The sequence below is a fragment of the Lissotriton helveticus genome, chromosome 1_2 (genome assembly GCF_964261635.1).
Source record: "Lissotriton helveticus chromosome 1_2, aLisHel1.1, whole genome shotgun sequence".
Classification (NCBI taxonomy): domain Eukaryota; kingdom Metazoa; phylum Chordata; class Amphibia; order Caudata; family Salamandridae; genus Lissotriton; species Lissotriton helveticus.
The window spans coordinates 353,272,333-353,293,498 of NC_136058.1; the positions used below are offsets into that span (position 1 = coordinate 353,272,333).

The 21,166-nt window shown below is 42.2% G+C and overlaps 1 protein-coding gene across 2 annotated transcripts in view; it reads right to left on the minus strand.

Moving 5' to 3' along the window:
- LOC144804633 (uncharacterized) overlaps positions 1-21,166 on the minus strand; it is a 303,027-nt gene that overhangs the window by 88,437 nt on the left and 193,424 nt on the right. For both annotated transcript variants that reach the window (XM_078671922.1, XM_078671921.1), the window contains exon 8: positions 15,634-15,732. In XM_078671922.1, the coding sequence (XP_078528048.1) occupies positions 15,634-15,732 (99 nt within the window). The remainder of the gene's footprint in view (positions 1-15,633; positions 15,733-21,166) is intronic.

Here is a 21,166-nt window from a genome sequence, read left to right on the forward strand (position 1 = left end):
ACTCGCTCAGGATGTCATTAATAAAATACTGGCAGGTGGCTGGTGCATTGCACAATCCGTACGGCATCACAGTATATTCTAATAGACCAAACCTGGTTCTAAATGCAGTCTTCCTCTCATCATCTTCTCCATTCTGATGAGGTGGTAGGTGCCCCTTGGATCTAATTTTGTATACATCTGAGCTCATTTTACTTGATCCAGAAATATGGAAATGAGTGGTAAGGAATGGCGATTTTTCTTTTTAACCTTGTTAAATGCTCAGTAGTCGACGCAGAGTCTCAGATCTCCTTCCTTCTTTGGAACAAAGAATAGTGGCGATGAAACTGGGGGTTGAGATGGTCTTATAAATCCATTGTCCAAATACTTGTCAAGGTATTCTTTTAGGTGTTGATTTTCTTTTTCGGTCAACGCATAAACTCGACTACAGGGCAAGCTGGATCCAGGTTCCAGTTGTTTCTTGCAGTCATAGATGCAATGAGGTGGGAACTTCCTTGCTTCTTTTTCATCAAACACACCTTTAAAGTCACTGTATTCCAATGGAGTTTCATTGGTATGTATCACATAGACTGAGTTGCCTGCCTCTCACAGAGAAGTTGCTGGATTTTAGTCTCCAAAACAATGATTCAAACAAAAATCGGAATCCATCACTATGGTCTTAGCACTCCCATTGATGATGGGATTGTGATCCGTGAGTCACGGTAACCCTAAGATGATCTGAAATTGCGGAGCATCAATTAAATTACATTGAATTGTTTCCTCATGACCTTCCGAAGAAATTAGTCTCATCTGCTCTGTATGGCTTACTATTGGCCCAAGACAAATTAGTCCCATCAACCGCACATCTGGTCTTCTGTATGGCTATCAATCCAACCTTATCTTCAAATTTGGGGTCACGAAAATTTCCTGTAGCCCCTAAATCAATCATTCCAGACATTTTTGTTGAGGTAGTTGGTCTAAACTTTATAGTCATGGAAAAAATGAGATGGGGTGAAGATGATTTCAAGGTGTTGTCTAACTGGTGATCCCTCTGAGTTGTCTTTATTTTCGCATCCATCTGTCCAACACCTCCTACAGATGGTGCCTCGAGTTGTCCTTCGGCTTCATTGATGTCTTAGGCTTTTTTGGACAGATTTTGGACAGATTCGTACAAAGTGTCTTCCAGCTCCACAACAGAGACACAAAGTATATTTCCCTTCTTTGATCAACGGTCCTCGAACTGCCCCGATTTGCATGGGCTCAGACTCCGGTTGGTTCTCAACAGGCTTAGTAGGTTCAACTTTAATTCGGTTGAATCGGGGTATGCTTGATCTGAATTCCTTTCTTCGTTCTCCTCTTCCCTCACTTTGACGGAAGTCAATTTCTAAAACTAGATCCACTAGGGCTTACAGCTCTTTCGGTCTATTTGGTATTTGTAGAAGATATTTTTCAGTTTGTCCTTTCATCCCCGATAAAAAACTGCTGCTCTTTTGTCTTCTGGCCAGATAGTTTCTACCACTAACTTATTAAATTGGGCCAAATAGTTTGTTGTTCACAGATTGTTAAATTTTTCGGCGGTCAAAAAAATTCGGAGGATTCTTTTTAAAAGTCTTCAAAATTGTAAAGTAAGGCACCATCACGAGAAGCCAGCGGCGTTGACCATGACGCTGCATCTCCACTGAGGTAGAAGAGTATGAATGCCACTTAAGATTGTATGTCAGGGAAAATTGTAGGCCGGCACATAAAGTGTAAAGAACACTGGGTCAAAAATATTTGTGTTTTTTGCGGATCTCCACTAAATCGTTCTGGGAGTGCTAGTGGAAAAACGGGGGATAAGGAGTGCAACACTTGAGTAGTAACTCTGGGTGATCCCCCCAAACCAGCACTGGAAGCTTCTCCCTCTGTAACAGGTAATCTATTCAATCTAGATGCTAAATCTGAAGTTTCTCTCCTAAAGTTTATGACTTATTCTCTCAAACGTTTATTCTCTTCCCTTGCAGCCACTAGTTCCTTCTGAATTAATTATAGCACTGACCTAAGGGTCTGTAGGTTTATTCCTTCAGCCATTATGCTCAGGAGCAAACCGTACATGGGCACTTCACTCTGTCAGGGAGTGTTCTCTCTCTCTTGTATTGCTCAGGAACAGAATGCAGCTTTTCCCCAATTCCCTCTGAAAAATCCTCAGACACATGCTAAGATGTATACAGATATCCAGCAGACTTTAAAGGGGGAGTGGATAAAATAATAAACTGAAGAAGAGACTGCCAAGATTTCCGGGTTTCTTATTTGACACTGCCTTTTTCTTTTTTCATCTTTTGGTTGGGGTCGTGATGGAAGTTATCCAGGAATAACTGTAAAGATAATACACAATAATCACACCTTCTTTTCCTTCTTGTGTTTCCTCTCAAAACTATTCTCAAATAACCTTTCAACCTACCCCTTCTAATCTTGGCGTTAGCCTCTCTTTTGTATACCTGTTCTTATTAAATCTTCTCTCATAGGTATAACCTGTAATGTTAAGATTCTGTACTATAACTATTTGAAACATTCTTGTTATATTTCTTACAGATATTATGCTGCAATCGATAGGAAAAAGAAATGATAAGGTAAGTGTATCTTTTTTCCTTTGCATTGCAATATAACTTTCATAGAAATTCAAACAGAATTACAATACATAAGCAATATTTGCACTTATCTCTGTAACTCTCCAAACAAACTCCATCAGGATTCTAGCCTCTTCTCCAAGGACCACAAAGTTGAAGTGCTGATGTAGATTGACTGTTTACTTGAATGGAAATTAATATTCCAGTCGTGAAAACCTTCAGAATAATCTCAAGATTCTTTGAGGAATAGGGAAACTAACATGCCACAATTTTAAAGATACGCGGAGGAAACCTCAACGCAATGTTTGGAAACGAGTTACTTGACTGGAAGAATTACAAGAAAGCAAGGAAGGAGACATTCTACACTTTTCCTGACTGAATTATTTTTCGGGGGCATGCACGGAGAACCAACTCTAATATGCAGACTCACCAGAGAACGCTACTCCAAAGCTCCATGGCCGGATGGGAAATGAACCAAGGTACTATCTGTGCGACGCACAGTAAACCGCCAAACAAACACAGTCTACCTGACTAACAGGAAAGGAAACTCCGTGAATGAGGTACGTGTGAGGCAAAATACTTCAGTGAAGGGTGCAGCGTCTAGCAGGCTTGCGCACTTCATAAGGTTCTAAATGAACTCTTCATACTAACCACTAGACCGCATTTATTTATTTATTTTATTTATAAAGTTTTATATAGCGCCAACTTGACCCAAGAGGGTATCAGAACGCTTTACATTTAGGATCGTTGTGTTACAAGTTACATCAGACACAAGAGCATAGTAAGGTACAGTACAAATAAACAATGTTTCAATAATTCGAAGGAGTAAAAGCGGGGAGACGAGGGGGAACAATGCCCAATGTCCGGCTGGGTAGGTGACGGTCAAGGGGGAAAACCAGGGCCAGTCTCCTCAATAGCTGTCAAGCAGCTCCACCGGTCTTCGGCCATGTTGCTCAGGTCTCAGCCAGCTGTCTGTGCAGGGTTAATTCCTATTCCATCATTTGTAATTATGGCACTTGTTGCTGCGGGTACTTTAAACTCCTCTGCAGCAAATTTAAGTACTGCAGTAAGTACACACACATTGAGTTCCCCAGTGTTTTCCAGATCCTGACACTGGTAAAGCAATCCAGGGGGGAGCTGGTAAGACTGATTACAGGGCCAAAGGTCCTCGGAGAACTTGTTCTGCCTCATAGCACTGAGGGCGCGGGTACTTTGACTTTGAAAGAGTTGGAGTGGTACTCCCAAGACTCGGGCCCCTACTGGGGTCTAACCTGAAAATCACATTTGTAAATGGTAAATGGCGGCTACCAGTAGAGAGAAGGAAGTGGGACTTAGGGGCCTGCCTATCTAACACTAGAGTACTAACCTCAGGAGGACTGTGTGTATTATATGTGTATGCTATATTTTAATTGCGTTCACATATAAATACTCCTTGTTTAATAAAAGCACGTATTTGATAGGACAATCATTTATCGGTACGGTTGAACATATTTTGAGGTATGAGTCTAAGTGTACCCCATGCATCAGCCCTCCACCCCTCTCCCATGAAGGCTTGGACTGCTTGACTAATGCTACTACTGAGTCAAGTGCTGAAAGGGTATTTCGCCCAGTTGCTCTGAATACATAATAGGTCAGGTCCCGGGATGTCAGGAGTAAAAGGATTCAACCCCAACATTTCGGCCAGTAGCTCCTGCTTGCCCCATGGCCTTTTGAAAGGGGTTCTGACAGGCCCTTCGAACCCTATTGGGCGAATATGTTCCATGAGGCTGTCATTAATAGTATGGCTGTAATTTGGTTTCTTCAATGACAAATACAAGTCAATATTCACAGTAAAAGAGTAAGAGGCTGAAATTGATGGTGCTTCTATTCTTGCCGCAAAACCTTTCATCTTGTCATTCACATTGCCCCCCATTTGAAATGCTTTTAATTGTCAAGATTACATGGTTAGTTCGATCATCTCAATATATTTATATGTCCTGTATGTATGCGTGGAGTACCATTTGTAGACTATGGAAATACACCCAGCCATTGGGCAATGGAGCATAGAGCAAGAATGTGGGATACCCAGGAAAGCGTGCGTTTTGGGGGGGTCTATTTTATTGTGTAATCAAAGGAGAAAGGATCACTTGTCCTGATCAACCTTAGGTCTGCAGGATGGTGGGGGGGTTTCTGTCCCAATATTAAGACCCTCAGGCACGTGATGGGTATGGTGGTGTCTTTTAAGCGGTATATCTTGGTTCTCCGCTTATGATTCACGTGTGTGCATAATCATTAGGTCTATTAGGTTATGCAGCCTCCACCAGGAGGTTATTACCCAAGGTTGGTGCAGTAGTGAGCCAGAGATAAAAAGACCGAAAATCCAGGAAAACAAAAATTTTTATTAGGTCTGGTTTTGGGTCTGGTAAACTCAATTGTAGTGCATCCGGTTAACTGGTTCATGAGTTATAGTTGCACTTTGAGTATCAAAAAGGTTAAAAAATTGGTCGACATGTTTCTGCCTCAATTGCCTTTGTTCTAGGACTTACGGGCATTCATCAGGACCGTGAAATAACGTGCAATGAATTATCTCCTAACAAGTGCGGGATACAACCAACAATGTATGGATCTTTTGTCTAATGACAAATTCTACAAAATCTTATCAACAGACCCGACACCAAGATTACAAACAACAATAGCAATGATGATAGAAGAAGGGGAGACCAATAACTGGATCTCCAAAAAAGAAGGGGATTACTTGAGAACTACAACACCCAGAACCCCGTACTTCGATTCACTTCCCAAGACACACAAAGGACGGATACCACCACCAGGACGCCCCATTGTATCTGGAATTGGTTCAATTCTTGTACCTCTTTCCCAGTTCGCTGACCAATATCTGCGACCACTTGTTCAAAGAACCCCAACATATTTGAGGGACACAAGGGACCTCCTAAACCAATTAAAGAACATTGAATACTCACCAGACACTATGCTTCTGGTGGGTTTCGATGTCGAAAGTCTGTATACCAGCCTACCTCAGGAGAAGACCATGGCAACTCTAGAAGACACACTCTTTAACACCACATGGTCATACAAAACTCCCAGACATTTCGTTCTAGAATGTTGCCGGCTGGCCCTTATGGAAAAAAAATTCCAATACAGAGACGCGCTGTACCTACAATGCCACGGGACCTCGATGGGCAGTACATTTGCCCCGAGCGTGGCAGGGCTATACGTGAGCACCTTTGAGGAGACACACATCCTCAATGAAACCAATAACCCTTATCATCATTGTATACTGTTCTGGAAACGATACATTGATGACATCTTTGTGATCTGGAAAGGTAATTACCAAAATCTGTCAGAATTCCACACCTGGCTGAATCAAAAGGATGAGTGTCTACAGTTCACTTACTGTGCAGATAACAAGAGCATTGACTTCCTAGACATAACCATCTATGCTGCGGCTAATACTCTCCAAACACGCACCTTCTTCAAGCCGACTGCGAAAAACAGCCTTTTATCTTTCAATAGTTTCCACCCACGACCACTACGAGAGAACTTACCTTACAGCCAGTTCCTCAGGTTACGGCGTAATTGTAGCAACACCACAGAATACAAAGCACAAGCAAATGACCTCTGTAAGAAACTAGAGAGTCGAAATTATCCGAAAAAGATCATCAACAATTGCAAAAAACGTGCTAGAAATCAAAACAGAGAAACACTCCTTGAGATTACACAAAGAATGCCTCCTGAAGAAATACTCACGTGTGTCACCACGTATAGCCCGATGACAAACAATCTAAAGAAGATGGTCAATAAAAATTGGCGGATACTCACATCAGGTGACCTTACGTGGCAGAAACCAAGATTCGCAAACAAGAGGAGCAGAAACCTAAAGGACATCCTGGTCCATACTAGGCCAGCTCCAAAAAAACCAAAAGAGAATCTAAATCCATGGGGCAATCCACAAGTGACAGGTCACTACCCATGTGGCTCATGCTCTGTCTGCAACCTCACAAAACCTACCAAAGAACTGCAACTCCTACCGAATTTCAAATGGATTCTGAACAGCCACACAAACTGTAACACCACCCACGTGGTTTATATGATTACATGTCCATGTAAAATGAATTACATTGGAATGACATGCAGAAAAGCAAAACAAAGACTATGCGAACATAAGAGCAATGTAAAGTGCAAAAAGAGTACCACGAAGATGGCTACCCATTACCTAGAGAAAGGCCACACAATATCGGACTTACAATGGGTAATCCTGGAAACGTTACCATACAAAGACCATAATGCCGAAAAAATTCTCTTTGAAAAAGAGCAAAGATGGGTACACAGACTCAAGACGGACACCGAGGGGTTGAATGATAATATTCCTTGGCTCACGTTGGCAAGAAAATGAATACCTTAGCAGCATCCCGTGAGCGGACAAGGCATACCCAGTCTAAAACAATAGATATAAGGTGCCATCACAGATGGAAACTAATAACTGGGGTTGTCTATAAATAAATACTCAATGCCCCCGAGAATAACAATGCCCCCATAATATACTCAGTAAAAGCAAGATGATACTGGTATACCCCCCACAAAGAAAAATACAGTCAAGTTTCGAGTTCTCATCTCCAAAAGATGCATTGGACGCAATACACAGTAGAACTATTCACAACAGTGAAAGAGAAATCCACCTTATAGAGATATGAAAACTAAATATACTAATATGACTCTACCAGTGATAATCTGCACCAAACAAAGTGCCGAATCGCATGTTTTCATTGAGACCTCCACAAATGTCTAGAGATGACAAGACTTATCTTGAATAGGAAGACTTTAACATCATCAGTCCGTTTTGCATAAAAACGAGTGTCATACAATGAGAATCTCAAAATTTGATAACGCATAGCCATGTCTGTTTACAATGCTACTAGTCCAATAGGAGAGTGAGAGGGCGTAAGCACCGCCCCCTAGACAGATCTTGAAAAGCAACCCGGAAATAACACGAACCACTTCCGGTTCGGTACGAGCAGAGCAGCGCGCACAACAGCAAGCTGAGGACGAGGCGCAATAGGTAGCGAGGAGACGAATTGATCACGTCCACAAAACCGCAAGTATAAGACAGCCGCTCTAATAATCCCTCAATTTACCCCCCTTTAGCCCGCTCCAAAACCTCTACCGGCTGAAGGAAGTGTACACAATAATGCGCGAGGTAAACGCTAGCAATATCAATAACTAACCGACCAATGTATGAGTCATGACGCCGCTATAGACAACGGCGGTCCAGCTCACCAAAGCACTCAGTATGCCTTGCATGCCACGACGAGAGGTCGAGCCAATACCGTATTTGCCTTGGTAAATGATTAGCAGACACAATCACTACCTATGTATGAGTCATGACGCCGCTATAGACAACGGCGGTTCAGCTCACCAAAGCGCTCAGTATGCCTTGCATGCCACGACGAGAGGTCGAATCAATATCGTATTTGCCTTGGTAAATGATCAGCAGACACAATCACTACCTTAGTATCACCTTAGTCTGAATTGAATACGAATGCACGATACTATATAAAAACACACTCTGTCCCTTTGCAAGCATGCTATAGGTCGGTGCTTGAGTATGGAAAGGATAAGAGAGAGTTGACACTTAAATGAATGAAAACGGTCTACAAAAGTATTGCCATTTTTTTAGTTGTTTATTAGTTGTTATTTACAGCAGAATTCTGCTGTGGGTGTGTGTCTCTTCCCCCTCCCCCACCCCGTGTGTGTGTGTTGAAATTATGTGTTTACTCATTACAGGTACCATAAGACCTCCAAGACATAGGAACAGGTCAATAACCTTTTTCCTTTTCACTTTTTACCACCATATTTTATAATTCATTGCACGTTATTTCACGGTCCTGATGAATGCCCGTAAGTCCTAGAACAAAGGCAATTGAGGCAGAAACATGTCGACCAATTTTTTAACCTTTTTGATACTCAAAGTGCAACTATAAGTCATTAACCAGTTAACCGGATGCACTACAATTGAGTTTACCAGACCCAAAACCAGACCTAATAAAAAATGTTGTTTTCCTGGATTTTCGGTCTTTTTATCTCTGGCTCACTACTGCACCAACCTTGGGTAATAACCTCCTGGTGGAGGCTGCATAACCTAATAGACCTAATGATTATGCACACACGTGAATCATAAGCGGAGAACCAAGATATACCGCTTAAAAGACACCACCATACCCATCACGTGCCTGAGGGTCTTAATATTGGGACAGAAACCCCCCCACCATCCTGCAGACCTAAGGTTGATCAGGACAAGTGATCCTTTCTCCTTTGATTACACGATATCCTTTGGAAAATGAATGGATCAATATTCCATCTCCCCCACTTCTGATTAGAAGAGAGGGTCTATTTTATTGCCATCGCTATCTAATTATATCACTACTGAATAAAAAAATGTTGATTGAAGAGTTGTGTGCTTAATTATTTCTGATATTGTTATAAAAACAGTTTGACACATCTCAGTGGGGATGGAGTTGCAACAGGATAAGCAGGAAACGCCAGGAAAAAAATCTTCCACTGGTTGGAGGAAAGTGCTTAATACAAAGAAGACTCATCCTTCAGAATTGCAGCCACTTTTCTGCCCTTGTAGTGAACCCATCAACCAATCAATCAGATTTATGAAGCACAGCAAGTCAATGGTGAGGGTCTCAAGGCACTGGAGTTGGTATTTGATTCACGGATTAAGCAGTGAAAAACAAGGCAAAAGCAGGAGAAAGCCCTCAGAAAAACAGAAGAGAGGTAGGAGAAAGCAGTAAAAAACATGATGAAAAAACAGGAGAAAGCATTCAGAAAAACAGGGGAAAGGAGTAAAAACTGAGGCACAAGCAGGTAAAAGCACTCAGAAAAATTGCGGAAAGTACTACAAAATAAGGCAAAATCAGGAAAAAAGCACTCCGGGAAAACATGGAGGAAGAAGAACGGTGCATCAGCACGGAAGAGCTGGACCTGAGACCTGCTCAATGGGGTCTCGCTTTAGCCTCCATTAAGAACGTCCTGGGATGAGGGAGAGTCAGTAGGAGGTGGTGGGTGGAGCTAGGCTGGAGACAGGAAAACAGGCAGCAGGCGGGTGTCACAACTGATGGAAAAAACAAAAAGCAGTGAAAAACAAGGGAAAAGTAGGAAAAAAACAAGGAGGAAAAGCAGATTGGTGCAACAGCACGGGGGAGCTGGGCCTGGACCTGTTGAATGGGTTCACGCTGTGGCCTCCATTCAGTAGGGCCTGGCTGGAAGGAGACTTGCTTTGAGGGAGTGGGTGAGGCGGGGAGGCGTGAGCAGCAAATGAGGGAAAAAACAAGGAGAGACAGGGAAAAAGGAGGGAAAAGCAGGAGAATCCACTGAGAAAAACTGGGGAGTAGAAGAAGAAAGCAGTACAAAATGAAGGAAAAGCAGGAGAAAGCATCAGAAAAATGGGGGAGAGGAAAGAGAAAGCTGTGAAAATTATGCAAAATCAAGAGAAGGCTCTCAGAAAAACGGGGTGAAAAGAAGGAGTAAACAGTAAAAAACAAGGCAAAAGCAGGAGAAGGCACTCGGAAAAACAAGGGGAAGGAAGAAAAACGAGGGAAAAGCAGGACTAAGCACTCAGGAAAACAGGGAGTAAGCAGAGCTGTACAGCAGCGAGGGAGAGCTGGGCCTCAGTAGGATTTTCAGCTAGTGATTTATACCCATATGTAGCATTTCCTCTTGGCAGTGAAGGGTTTTCCATTGCAAAAATACTCTAGATTAGGCCTCTAGCATCTAAATTGTTCGCATACAAAAAAAAAAGGATCTAGGGTTTTATAGCATTTAGTTTTAACCAATGCATCGATATCCAACCTGCCCCCTCCAAGATGCAACCTGACAGATTTTTCTTGGTATAAGACTGACCGTCGTCCATAGAGACGACCAGCTGGGTGTCATCAGTATAAGAACATATGTCAAAAAGTCCCAGGGCCTCATTTATGAGGCCATGCATCACTTTTATGCCGCCAGTGCGTCACTTTTTGTGACGCACCAGCAGCGTAAACAGTGTGCCTTGTTGCACCATATTTACAAAGTGACACATCTAGGTAGACGCATCACTTTGTAAGCTCCTGTGCTACATTATACCTGTGCCAGGTATAATGTATGCAGGGAGGCGTTCTGACGCAAGAAAGGGTCATAGAAGTGATGCAGTGAAATCTATAAGATTTCACTGCACCACTTCTAGGACGCAAGTACGTCAATTTTTTACACCTGCCTCACAGCAGGCGTTAGACTGACACAGGCCCTTTCACATGGGGCTTGCCTCATGTGAAAGGACACATGGCTGGAGTTGTGTCAATTTTGTGACACACCCCAGCAATGCGTCCCTTTTGCGCCATACAGATACGTCAGAAATACTGACGTACCTTTAACTCCTTGTGCAATGATGCGTCATACTGTAAATATAACGCATCATTGGTGTCGCAAGGAGGGCGCAATGAAAAGTGGCGCATCGCTGTTTTCAAGCAGCGATGCGTCCCTTTTCATGAATGAGGCCCCCACTTTTTAAGAAAGGTGGCAAGAGATGCAACTAGTACATTCAGAAGTGAAGGGCTCAGTGCTGAGCCCTGGGTCACACTGTACTTTGAGCAGTAAGGGAGCAATCTAAATTTCTCTAACTGAACAGACTGCGATGTTTCCGACAGGAATGAACCAACCCACTTCAAGGTGGTGGTGTGAAAACCTTTCTATGGTAGATGGCATCAATGTAGCTACGCTGCATGCAGGCAGAAGTATTAGATGGAACCTAGACCACTCATTTATGTCCACCAACAGGTATGGTCCAGATTCTGACCACAATAGCTTGCTCCTATTTCAGCAAATGTGGCTTATTTTATGGTATTGTCTAACACAGCATGCGTCATGCTGAGTGAAATCCCTTGTCTGAGCTGTGAGGTACATAAACAATATCTTTTCTGGCCTAGTTCGATGCAGAGGAAACTCAATATATTGTTTTGCTCTCGAAGGTCAAGCAAGGGGCGTATCATATGGGGGCGAGACGTTTTGTATGTTACACTCCCTTAATAAATATATTTCAAGGTGAATAGTTGGGTAAAGGTGTTTTCCGTCGGGTATGGTGAGTTGTCTGTGGGAATTTACCAGGAATGTTTATATACACAGTCAAAAACATGCATACACTGTCTCCCTCTCTGTTTTGTAAGACTTCAAAAATGTTGGTTATTTTACAAAATATTGTGTTTTCTTTCACATAGTACCTGCACTGATACGCATTTGTCTCCCTTTCCACTGCACCTTTAGCACCTCTTGTACTTCCTGCTTGTTGTAAAATGTAATTTAATTATATGCACGCATGATTGTTGGATTATCTGAAGCTCAGCCCTCCCAATCTTACTGTACCCAGCAAGGCCCCTGAGGTCAATCAATCAAACAATGAATCAATGAATCAATAAAGGGTTTGTCAAGTGCACCTACTCACCCATGAGGGTCTCAAGGCCCTAAAGGGGTGTGGGGGGCAGCTCTGTGGGTACATCTGAATAGCCACGTCTTGAGGTCATTCCTGAACTGTGGCAGTGTAGGGCTTTGCTGGATGTGGAGGGGGAGGTCTTTCCAGGTCTTGGCTGCGAGGTAGGAGAAGGACTTTCCACCTGTTCTGATCTTGTAGATTTGTGGGAAGGTGGCCAGAGTGAGGTTGACTGATAAGAGGTTTCTCTTGGGTGCTTGGAAGGAGAGGCGGTTGTTTAGGTATGCTGGTCCGAAGTTGTGGAGGGCCTTGTAGGCATGTGTGAGGAGCCTGAAAGTTATACTTCTTTTGATGGGGAGCTGGTGGAGATCGCAGAGGTGCTGGGTGATGTGGTTGTGACAGGGGATGTCCAAGATCAGTCTGGCTGTGGCATTCTGGACAGTCTGGAGCTAGCGAAGGAAATTTTGTTGATTCCGAGGTCGAGCAGGGATTTGTGTTAGAGGGTCTCTTGAGACATAATTGAGTGGATTGTAGAACTGACTGGACCTATAGATAATGATGGCTTCTAGTTTCATGATAGTTATTCATAAACTCCTATGTGTGCTTTAAATAAAAACTATTGTAAATCATATTGTTATTCTGTTGTTTAGAAAAATAGTAGCTGTAACTAACCTATCTCCACAGTTTGTTAACCGACTAATGTACAATCCCACATGGATGCCTCTTAAGCTTTAGCCAAATATGTTTTGTGCAGTTTCTGGGCTAAAACTAAACTGGGTGAAATTATGCTTGTTCCTACTTAGACAAGTGTTGTAGGCTGACCGAGAGGAACTCTTGATTATAGGCCCTGAATAGCTATACAACCCCTTATTAATTTGGCAGTGAATGAATTACACCAACAAAGATCTCTGAGGTGGTAACTTGGTATCACTTGGGCTCAGTGGTGACGGACATGCACCATGCCTTGGTCCAGTGGTACTGCATAGGGGATTTGTCCATGATCTGAATAGCATCTTCTCTGACCATATATTGGGCTTGGGTAGAAAAGCAGTGTCTGCATACATTATATAATCTCTTGGATGTGGGGCTGTTGGGTGCTCCACATTATGAGCTGTACCATGTAGCTGCACAGTAGCAGTGGCCCATGAGGTGGCTGTCCACCTCCCCTAACTCTGAAGGGACAAATATATTGCGGGAAGTGGGGGAATGTCTAATTCTAGAAAGGTAGCTGGAAAAAGGAGTGGCAATGCCTTCATCGGTGAGCTGACTATGGTTGGATTAAGTATGCAAACCCCACAAAACACTCTCCATTATACTTCACAGGATTACTGATGCCCTCAACATTGGACTGTGAACGTAGACAGGTCTGACCTCCATAGGCAACATGCACATGCATAACAAGTTACTGAGTCTCCAAAATGTTGGGGATCAATTTGGCATCGATGGGGGGCACTTCCTGATGTAAAATGCTTGGGTAAATATGATCAGAGAGGTGTGGGGACAGGATTGTGGGAAACCACAACCATCTGATGCTTTACACCTGCTAGCTAATCATCGAGATAACAGAAGGACAGTCACTCTAGTTTATAGTACACTTTTCAGATCTCACATACTCAACTACCCTGACCTTAGCATATATGGGACCTCTACTTTGGCCAGTGTTGACCCGTCGACAACCATCTACTCCTTGGGATATTTTCAAAAGGTGTCTTCGAATCCCCGTCTTAAAAATACCCAAATTCACTTCTTCTACCCCACTTACCTAACTTCCCTGTGGATCAATCATATATTCCTATTGATAACACCTAAATGCCCTCCATGTCTGTGCCAGGAAACTGACTGGTTCAGGACATAATCGGTATCAACAACAATAGAAATAATTGATGGAGCGCTTATGGTGGAACTCATTAAGTGCTCATTGAAGGTATTGTTACGCAGCAAAAAGAACAAATTGGTCTATACATTCATAGACCTGGCATACAATTTGACCAAGAGGCAGATAAGCGATGAAGTGGATATCCCCCACTGCCCAGCTACTGAGTTACTTGCTACGGAATCTCACCTATTTGGTCACTGCATAGATAAACACATAACACACCTTTAATACCTTGGAGAAGTTACGGGGCTACTGTGTGATACATGGGATATATTATGTATGCACTAGCAGGAAAATCTGATGAACAGCAACCTCAAACATCTAAAACCATGTTGATTACAGGACAACTTATGGGGTTGGGGTGATTGACAAACATGTCAGATGCCAATTTGGGGGGTGTATGGGCAGTAGCTATGAGGCATGTCCTCCTTCATTCCAACTCATGGTTGCCACAGGGCAACTGCATAAGGGAACTATGCACTCAGTAGAAAACCTATTGAACTCTTAACCCATACACTGCATATTGTTGTAAAGGCATGTTGTGGGAAATGTGCTCCAACCTGATGGAATGAAGGCCGGTGTGCGGTGATGTTAGGCTGTTTGCTATTGGATAAGACGTGCATAAAAGTGTGCATGTAAAAGACCATCAGCACTCGCTAGTCGCACTAGTGGCATTTGCCAAATTCATCAGCAGCGTCTCTGCATGGAGGATGCATCAAACTATGACTGACACCCTGTATTCTTTCTCCCCTCCATAGACCTGGAGGCGACACTACTAATCGGGTGCGCATTTTGTTTGCCAATGCTTCAGTGTTGGGATCACGCGTCAAAGCAAATGACATTTCCTCAGTTGCGTGCAGAATAGGACCATAGAAATGAGGGAACATTAACCGCCAAGGTCAATTATTAGTACAAAAGCAAAGCAAAGCGCAGCCACGTGTGCAATTCCCCATTGCAGTGGGAGTGCGCACATGGATCCAGTCTCCCACGTGTGCTAGCCCCGCATTAAGATATGTGGCTAGTGTGACAGAGAAAGGAAAGAAACTGAAGAAAAAAAGAGGAATGAGATTTGTCATGGTGGTAAACTGGAGAAAGAGATGATTGAGATGTTGGAGTCCAATCTGGTAATTGGTGGATGAAAGGGGAGGATGCAAGGGAAAAACAGGATAAACATGATATATCTGCTGAGTATGTTCATAAAAGCACAGGAAATAGAGTTTTTAATTTGTAACATGAAATTAGACTTTCTGAATGAATCAGTGAGACACATAGCTGCATTGTATAAGCTAAGGGAAATACTGGGCCATATTATCAAGAACGCCAATAAGATTATCGATGTTTTAGCAGCAGGAAACTGTAGCTAAAGTGGTGATAAAGGGCTTGATAATATGCACTAGAGAATTCCAATAGAAGCCTAGGTTTGATGTCCTTCACACCAGAACCTGGGCTTCTATTGGAATTCTCTAGGGCATATTATCAAGCCGCTTAACGCTGCTTTAGCAGCAGTTTTCTCCCACTGAAACGGCGGTAATGTTATCCCGTTCTTGATAATATGACCCACTGTTGATAAAGAAGGTGCTTGTAGCAGGAGGCATCTTTTGCACAAGCACCATATCAGTGATACAGATGAACACAGATCAGTTGTTTGTTCAGAGCCTTGACAGCATCTTTTCATTGCATTTACTATGAATCTGTCCCATTCACACAATTTTCCTCACCTTCATTACAATATGGTCCTTTGAATCCATAGTCACAATGGCATGTGTCATTCAAAGTGCAATAGCCATGAATGCACGTACTTGAATTGCAATATAGAACTGGAGAAGAGAAGAACACATTAAGAAGAAACAAGGCAAAATTCATAACCATTCTTGTAAAATAAACTAAAAGTAAATGTGTGACCATTTCCAGGGTGGTAAAAGGCAAGACATAAGTCCATTTATGGCTGCCGGGAATCAATTTGTGGATTACTGGCAGGCATAAAAAGGTACATTCAGTTGTGAACTTATGTTTACACCCAAATTACATTTCTGAATAGGACCCTGTTGGGATGGAAATGTCCCTCGCATGATGATGGACATGCACCCCCACCCTAAGTGCCCCGGCTGAAACAATAGCTGGATCGCTGATACTGGTCTTGTGTTCTGTTGGGTAAAGCAATTGCTTAGTGAACAAACAAATATACATGATCAAAAACACAACATTATCATCTCTAAATAGCCATTACTACTCAATAAGTAATATAGGAATGAGTCTGAATTACCACACAATGAAATAATATTTTATTTGCTTTTATATTTATATAATAATGCATATGATTCTATTATATGGCAGTCAAATACTGTCACGGAGATAGGCGTTGCATTCACACTGTGTTAAGTTAGCATAAGCTTCTTCGAAGTTTAAACGCCATTTTTCCTTTGAGCTGCTTCTGCACACGGCACATATTGTTATTAATGCTTTGAGCCTAGTAGAATATTTTGCTTCACACAAGAATAATATGTTTTCCTATTGTATCAGCTTTGCTTGGTAAGCTATGTCTGAACAGTGAGTGCCGAGGCATTCAAGGTTATTTCAACACAGTGGTTGTTGTTCGGTCTGATCAGCGCACATCCTAGACATAACATATATGCAGATGTGGCCAACTCTGGTTTTGGCGCGGTTAATAATGCACTGCGCAGAGCATGCAAACACACTTGATGAATATTCACATGTAGAGAGCTGTTGTAGAAGATGATGTGATCCCCTTCTACTAAGTCCAACGGTATGAGGCCGCCCTTCTAATACCCAAAGAGACCTTCTGTAGATATAATATAATATACTAGCAAGGGAGGGTAAGATTGAGGTGTCATTTAGCCTTCTTTCCTTTAGCATTTTAACATGCTTTCTCCCTTTGTATTTTATGGAATAGTAAGTATGTTGATAACCTTTTTGCTTATAATATGTTTGCTTGTATTAGATAAGATACTGCGCTTGAGAACACTGCATTAGAAATAAATATTTCAAACTTGCACGTGTCTTCATTTCACTCCTCGTTCGTGACTGGTATGTTAGTATAATGAAAGAGTGTTCATGTGTTCCACGTTACCTGAGGTTTTCTAAGTCCATGTTCTGGGTTGTCTAATCATTGGGGGTATGGAAGAACCAATGAGACACTGATTGCTAGTCTGGTAGGGCATTTTGGATACTGAGGTGAGTTTTGGTACAACCTAATTCACTAAGGTTCTAAGTCTCTATGCACAGTTCTGTGTAGGAGCAGAATCCCTGCAACAATACATCAAAAGAAACATACAACATAGAAAACATGACTTTAGTGAGACACGTGACATAAAGTACATGCATGCTCTACATACAGATAAGTAAACAAATACAGATTTCAACAACACATTGACAATACATTAAACATGTGGGTCCATGCTATGTGTACACAAAGTTCTACAACAACCCTTAAGTTCTCTTCTTCTTAGTGTGAGAGTGATGAGACTATGGACATGGACTGACAAAAAATCACTGGCATTTTGACAAAGAATGTATGCGTAGGTAAATATACGTCACAGTGGATCTTCCTGAGGACTGGTTTAGAATAAAGTCCATAGCCTAAACAAAAAAAGATAGCCAAGAATCAGTAAGGTGCACTAGAGACTACCTAGTATTGATCATAAAAACAGCAACTAGACTATCAGAAGCCCTGACTGTAAAAAATACAAGTAAGTGAAGCCAAAATCAAGACAATGGTACACATCTCAGTCGAAAAAAGAGACTGGAAGAAATCAACAAGTAGATGAATGAGACTAGAGAATATATCACACAAAACAAAATACAAAAATTGGGAAAAGATTTGAAAAAATTATCTCAAGAAAAAATGCCCCCCTAAACTAAAGATGACTATGTAGCTTCCAAACAGCACAGCGATAACAACTCTTCCGGAGGGAATTCTACAGAGAACTCCGACTGGAGTGGCGACGAAATACCCAACCAATGACAGAGCAGAGGACAAAATAGACGCAATCAACGCCGATGGCACAACCCACGGCAAACATCTCAATTTGAAGACCATTTACATCCTCTGTATCTACCACTTCCACCAAATTTACAAGGGTGGATGAACCCATACATGGGACCATTAATGAGACCACAACAATCACAAAGCCCACCTTTTTTAGGGGGAGGCCCTAGCAATCGTAAAGGGAGAAGAAATGGGGTATCCTGGACAGAAGAAGAACAACAAGTCCTAACCCGTAGCATGTCCATAGAGAGGCCAAGACCCAGCACAGCAACTCACTGATACTAAACCTCAGATTGGAAACTGACAGAAGATCAAGAGAAAATCTTAAATAGAGGCCTAGGCTTTGTACCAACACCCCTGCTAGATCAGTTCAAGCTACACTGTGAACTGTCTGAATTTTGCAGAAAAATTAAACACAAAGCGTTCTTCAAAGAATGAGAAGACAACATCACCACAAGTGATACAAACTTTAGCAACAAATCTACTTTCAGCCCACCTACCCACCTGGTCCCAATTTAAGTACAAACCTTCGAACTAGGCCTCTTCAAGGAGGTAGAAAACCTGAAATACACAACAAAAAAACCCTTCATGAATGTTACTAAGCGGGAATGCTTAGCACTAGATGAACTGCAGAAACACAGAGAACGAATAGTTAAACCAGCGGGGAAAGGAGGAGGCATAGTTATCTTTACAAAAGAAAACTATGACAAACAATACACACACCTCCTGCTGACAGAAACCTCCACAAAATCTTAACCACAAACCCCACAATGAGATTACAACAGACAATAGAACTCATGGTGGATGAAGCCAAAATCAACGTTTGTGTCTACAGAAATGAAGCAGACTTTCTGAGAACAAAATCAACAAGAACACCATACTTTTACTGCCTACTCAAAATGCATAAAAACGGAATAATACCACCAGGACGCCCGATAGTTTCTGGCATCGGTTCGGTGCTAGAACCACTTCCCCAATCCGATGACCACTATTCAAACCTTTTAGTGCAAGCGACCACAACATATCTTACAGACACTCGAGACCTTCTAACTCAACTAAAAGACTTAACATTCCAGGCAGGATCAATGTGCCTAGTTGGACTGGGCATGGAGAGTCTTTACACTTGCCTACCACAACAAAAGACTCTCCAGACGATTGAAGATATCTTGTACACACAACAGAGGGAACACAAAACACTCAGGCACTTTGTATTAGATCATTGCCATCTAGCTTTAGCAGAGACCTTTTTTTATACAGTGGTATCCTGTTCCTACAGTCCCATGGAACTTCGATGGGCAGCACATTCGCTTCAAGTGTAGCAGGGCTGTATGTGAGCAACTTTGAGAACATCTACACCCTCAATGACATCAACCCATGTAGAGTCAACATACTCTTCTGGAAGAGTTACATCAACGATGTGATAATGATCTGGAGTTATACACCTGACAGTCTTCTGGATTTCAAAAGATGGATCAACACCAGGGATGAATTTCTAAAATTTACATACACAGCAGACAACCAAAAATTGGATTTCCTCGGCATATCGATTTACATAGACAATGATACCATCAACATGAAAACATACTACAAACCCACTGAAAAAAACAGCTTGGTTTCATACAGAAGCTCTCATCCATGCCCACTGAGGGAAAATCTCCCATATAGCCAGTTTTTACGCATCAGGGGAAACTGCAGCAAATAGAACATTACTAAACACAACCCAAGGATCTGAGTTGTAAACTACAAGCGAGAGATTACCCGAACAGACTGATACAAAAATCCAAGAAGATGGCGAGGAATCAGCACAGGGACATCCTCTTGGAGACCACAACGAAATCTGAAACTACAACCATCATCACCTGTGTGATTACCTACAACACAGCATCCAACACAGTGAAGAAAATTGTGAACAAAAATTGGTGTATCCTCACGTTCGGATCCTTAAATTGTCCAAAACCCAGATTCGCCAGCAAAAGTTCTAAAAACATCAGAGATATATTAGTACACACGACACCCCCACCGAAAAAAACCAAAAAGGAATCAATCGCAGCCGCTTGGAACCTCGAACTAATAAAGGGCCACTACCCCTGTGGGTCATGCTCTGTGTGTAAATTGACCAAGGCAACCAAATCCCTACAGTTGAGTCCGGATCTCAAGTGGACCTTGCGATTCCACAGAAACTGCAACACTTTCCACATGATCTACATGATCACATGTCTGTGCAACCTTAAATACATAGGAATGACCTGTTGGAAGATAAAACAGAGAATTGGAGAACACAAGAGTAACATTAAGTATAAAAGAACAAGAACAAAAATGACCAACCACTTCATTAATACCAAACACACTGTTGAAGAACTCAACTGGGTGGTCCTCTAGACTCTGCCCACAAAGAACTATGATGCAGAACGGATATGTATGAGAAAGAACAGAGATGGATGTATCTATGAAATAGGGCTCAATGACAATATACCTTGGCACACCATGAAGGGGTGACTGACTATACTAATACCAAATAGCCCTGGAGGGGGCCAGCCATCAGTTTATTAAGATCTACTGAATATGCGAAGGAAACAGGTGAATGAGAACTTGTGAACTTATTACCACACAGATGAACACTTTTTAGAGGGATATTTAATTCAAAACAAAAAGCGCAGAGTCTCTCTACTATGCCTATAACCAAGAAACATCTACAAATTCTACTTCATGGCTAGCGCTCACCACCGGAACATAGCAGACAGCATAAGCATAAGTCGTGACCTTTCCTCCCCATTAGGTATTTTCCATAGTCAAGAGCATCATTAACATGAACGCTCAGGAAGGCTATTCATTCGAACAACTCTTCTTTCCTCATTCTACAGTAAGTGAATAGGCCTCTGCATGACCCACGAGGAAGCGCAAAAGTGGAACTGAAAGGTATTTTTAAAACAAGAGCTCATTTTTTTTAGGCGGCCTATTATCACTAATCAGCATCAGCGGTGTTCCTTTCACTGCACATTACGGTGCATATTATCAACGGTCAGCGATAAATATCGCTGGCTGTGCTTAGCGATAATAATATTATTGCAGGCTATCTCTGGAATTTATCGCCCAGGCAACGCGTTATTAACAACGCGTGTCTCCAGGGCGATACAAATTCCAGAGATAGTAAGGTTATTGCCCCTTTGCAGGGAACATGGTTTTCCAGCGATGTTCCCTGTTAAATGGCGATGACCTTGCTGATACGACCCACAGGGTCATATCAG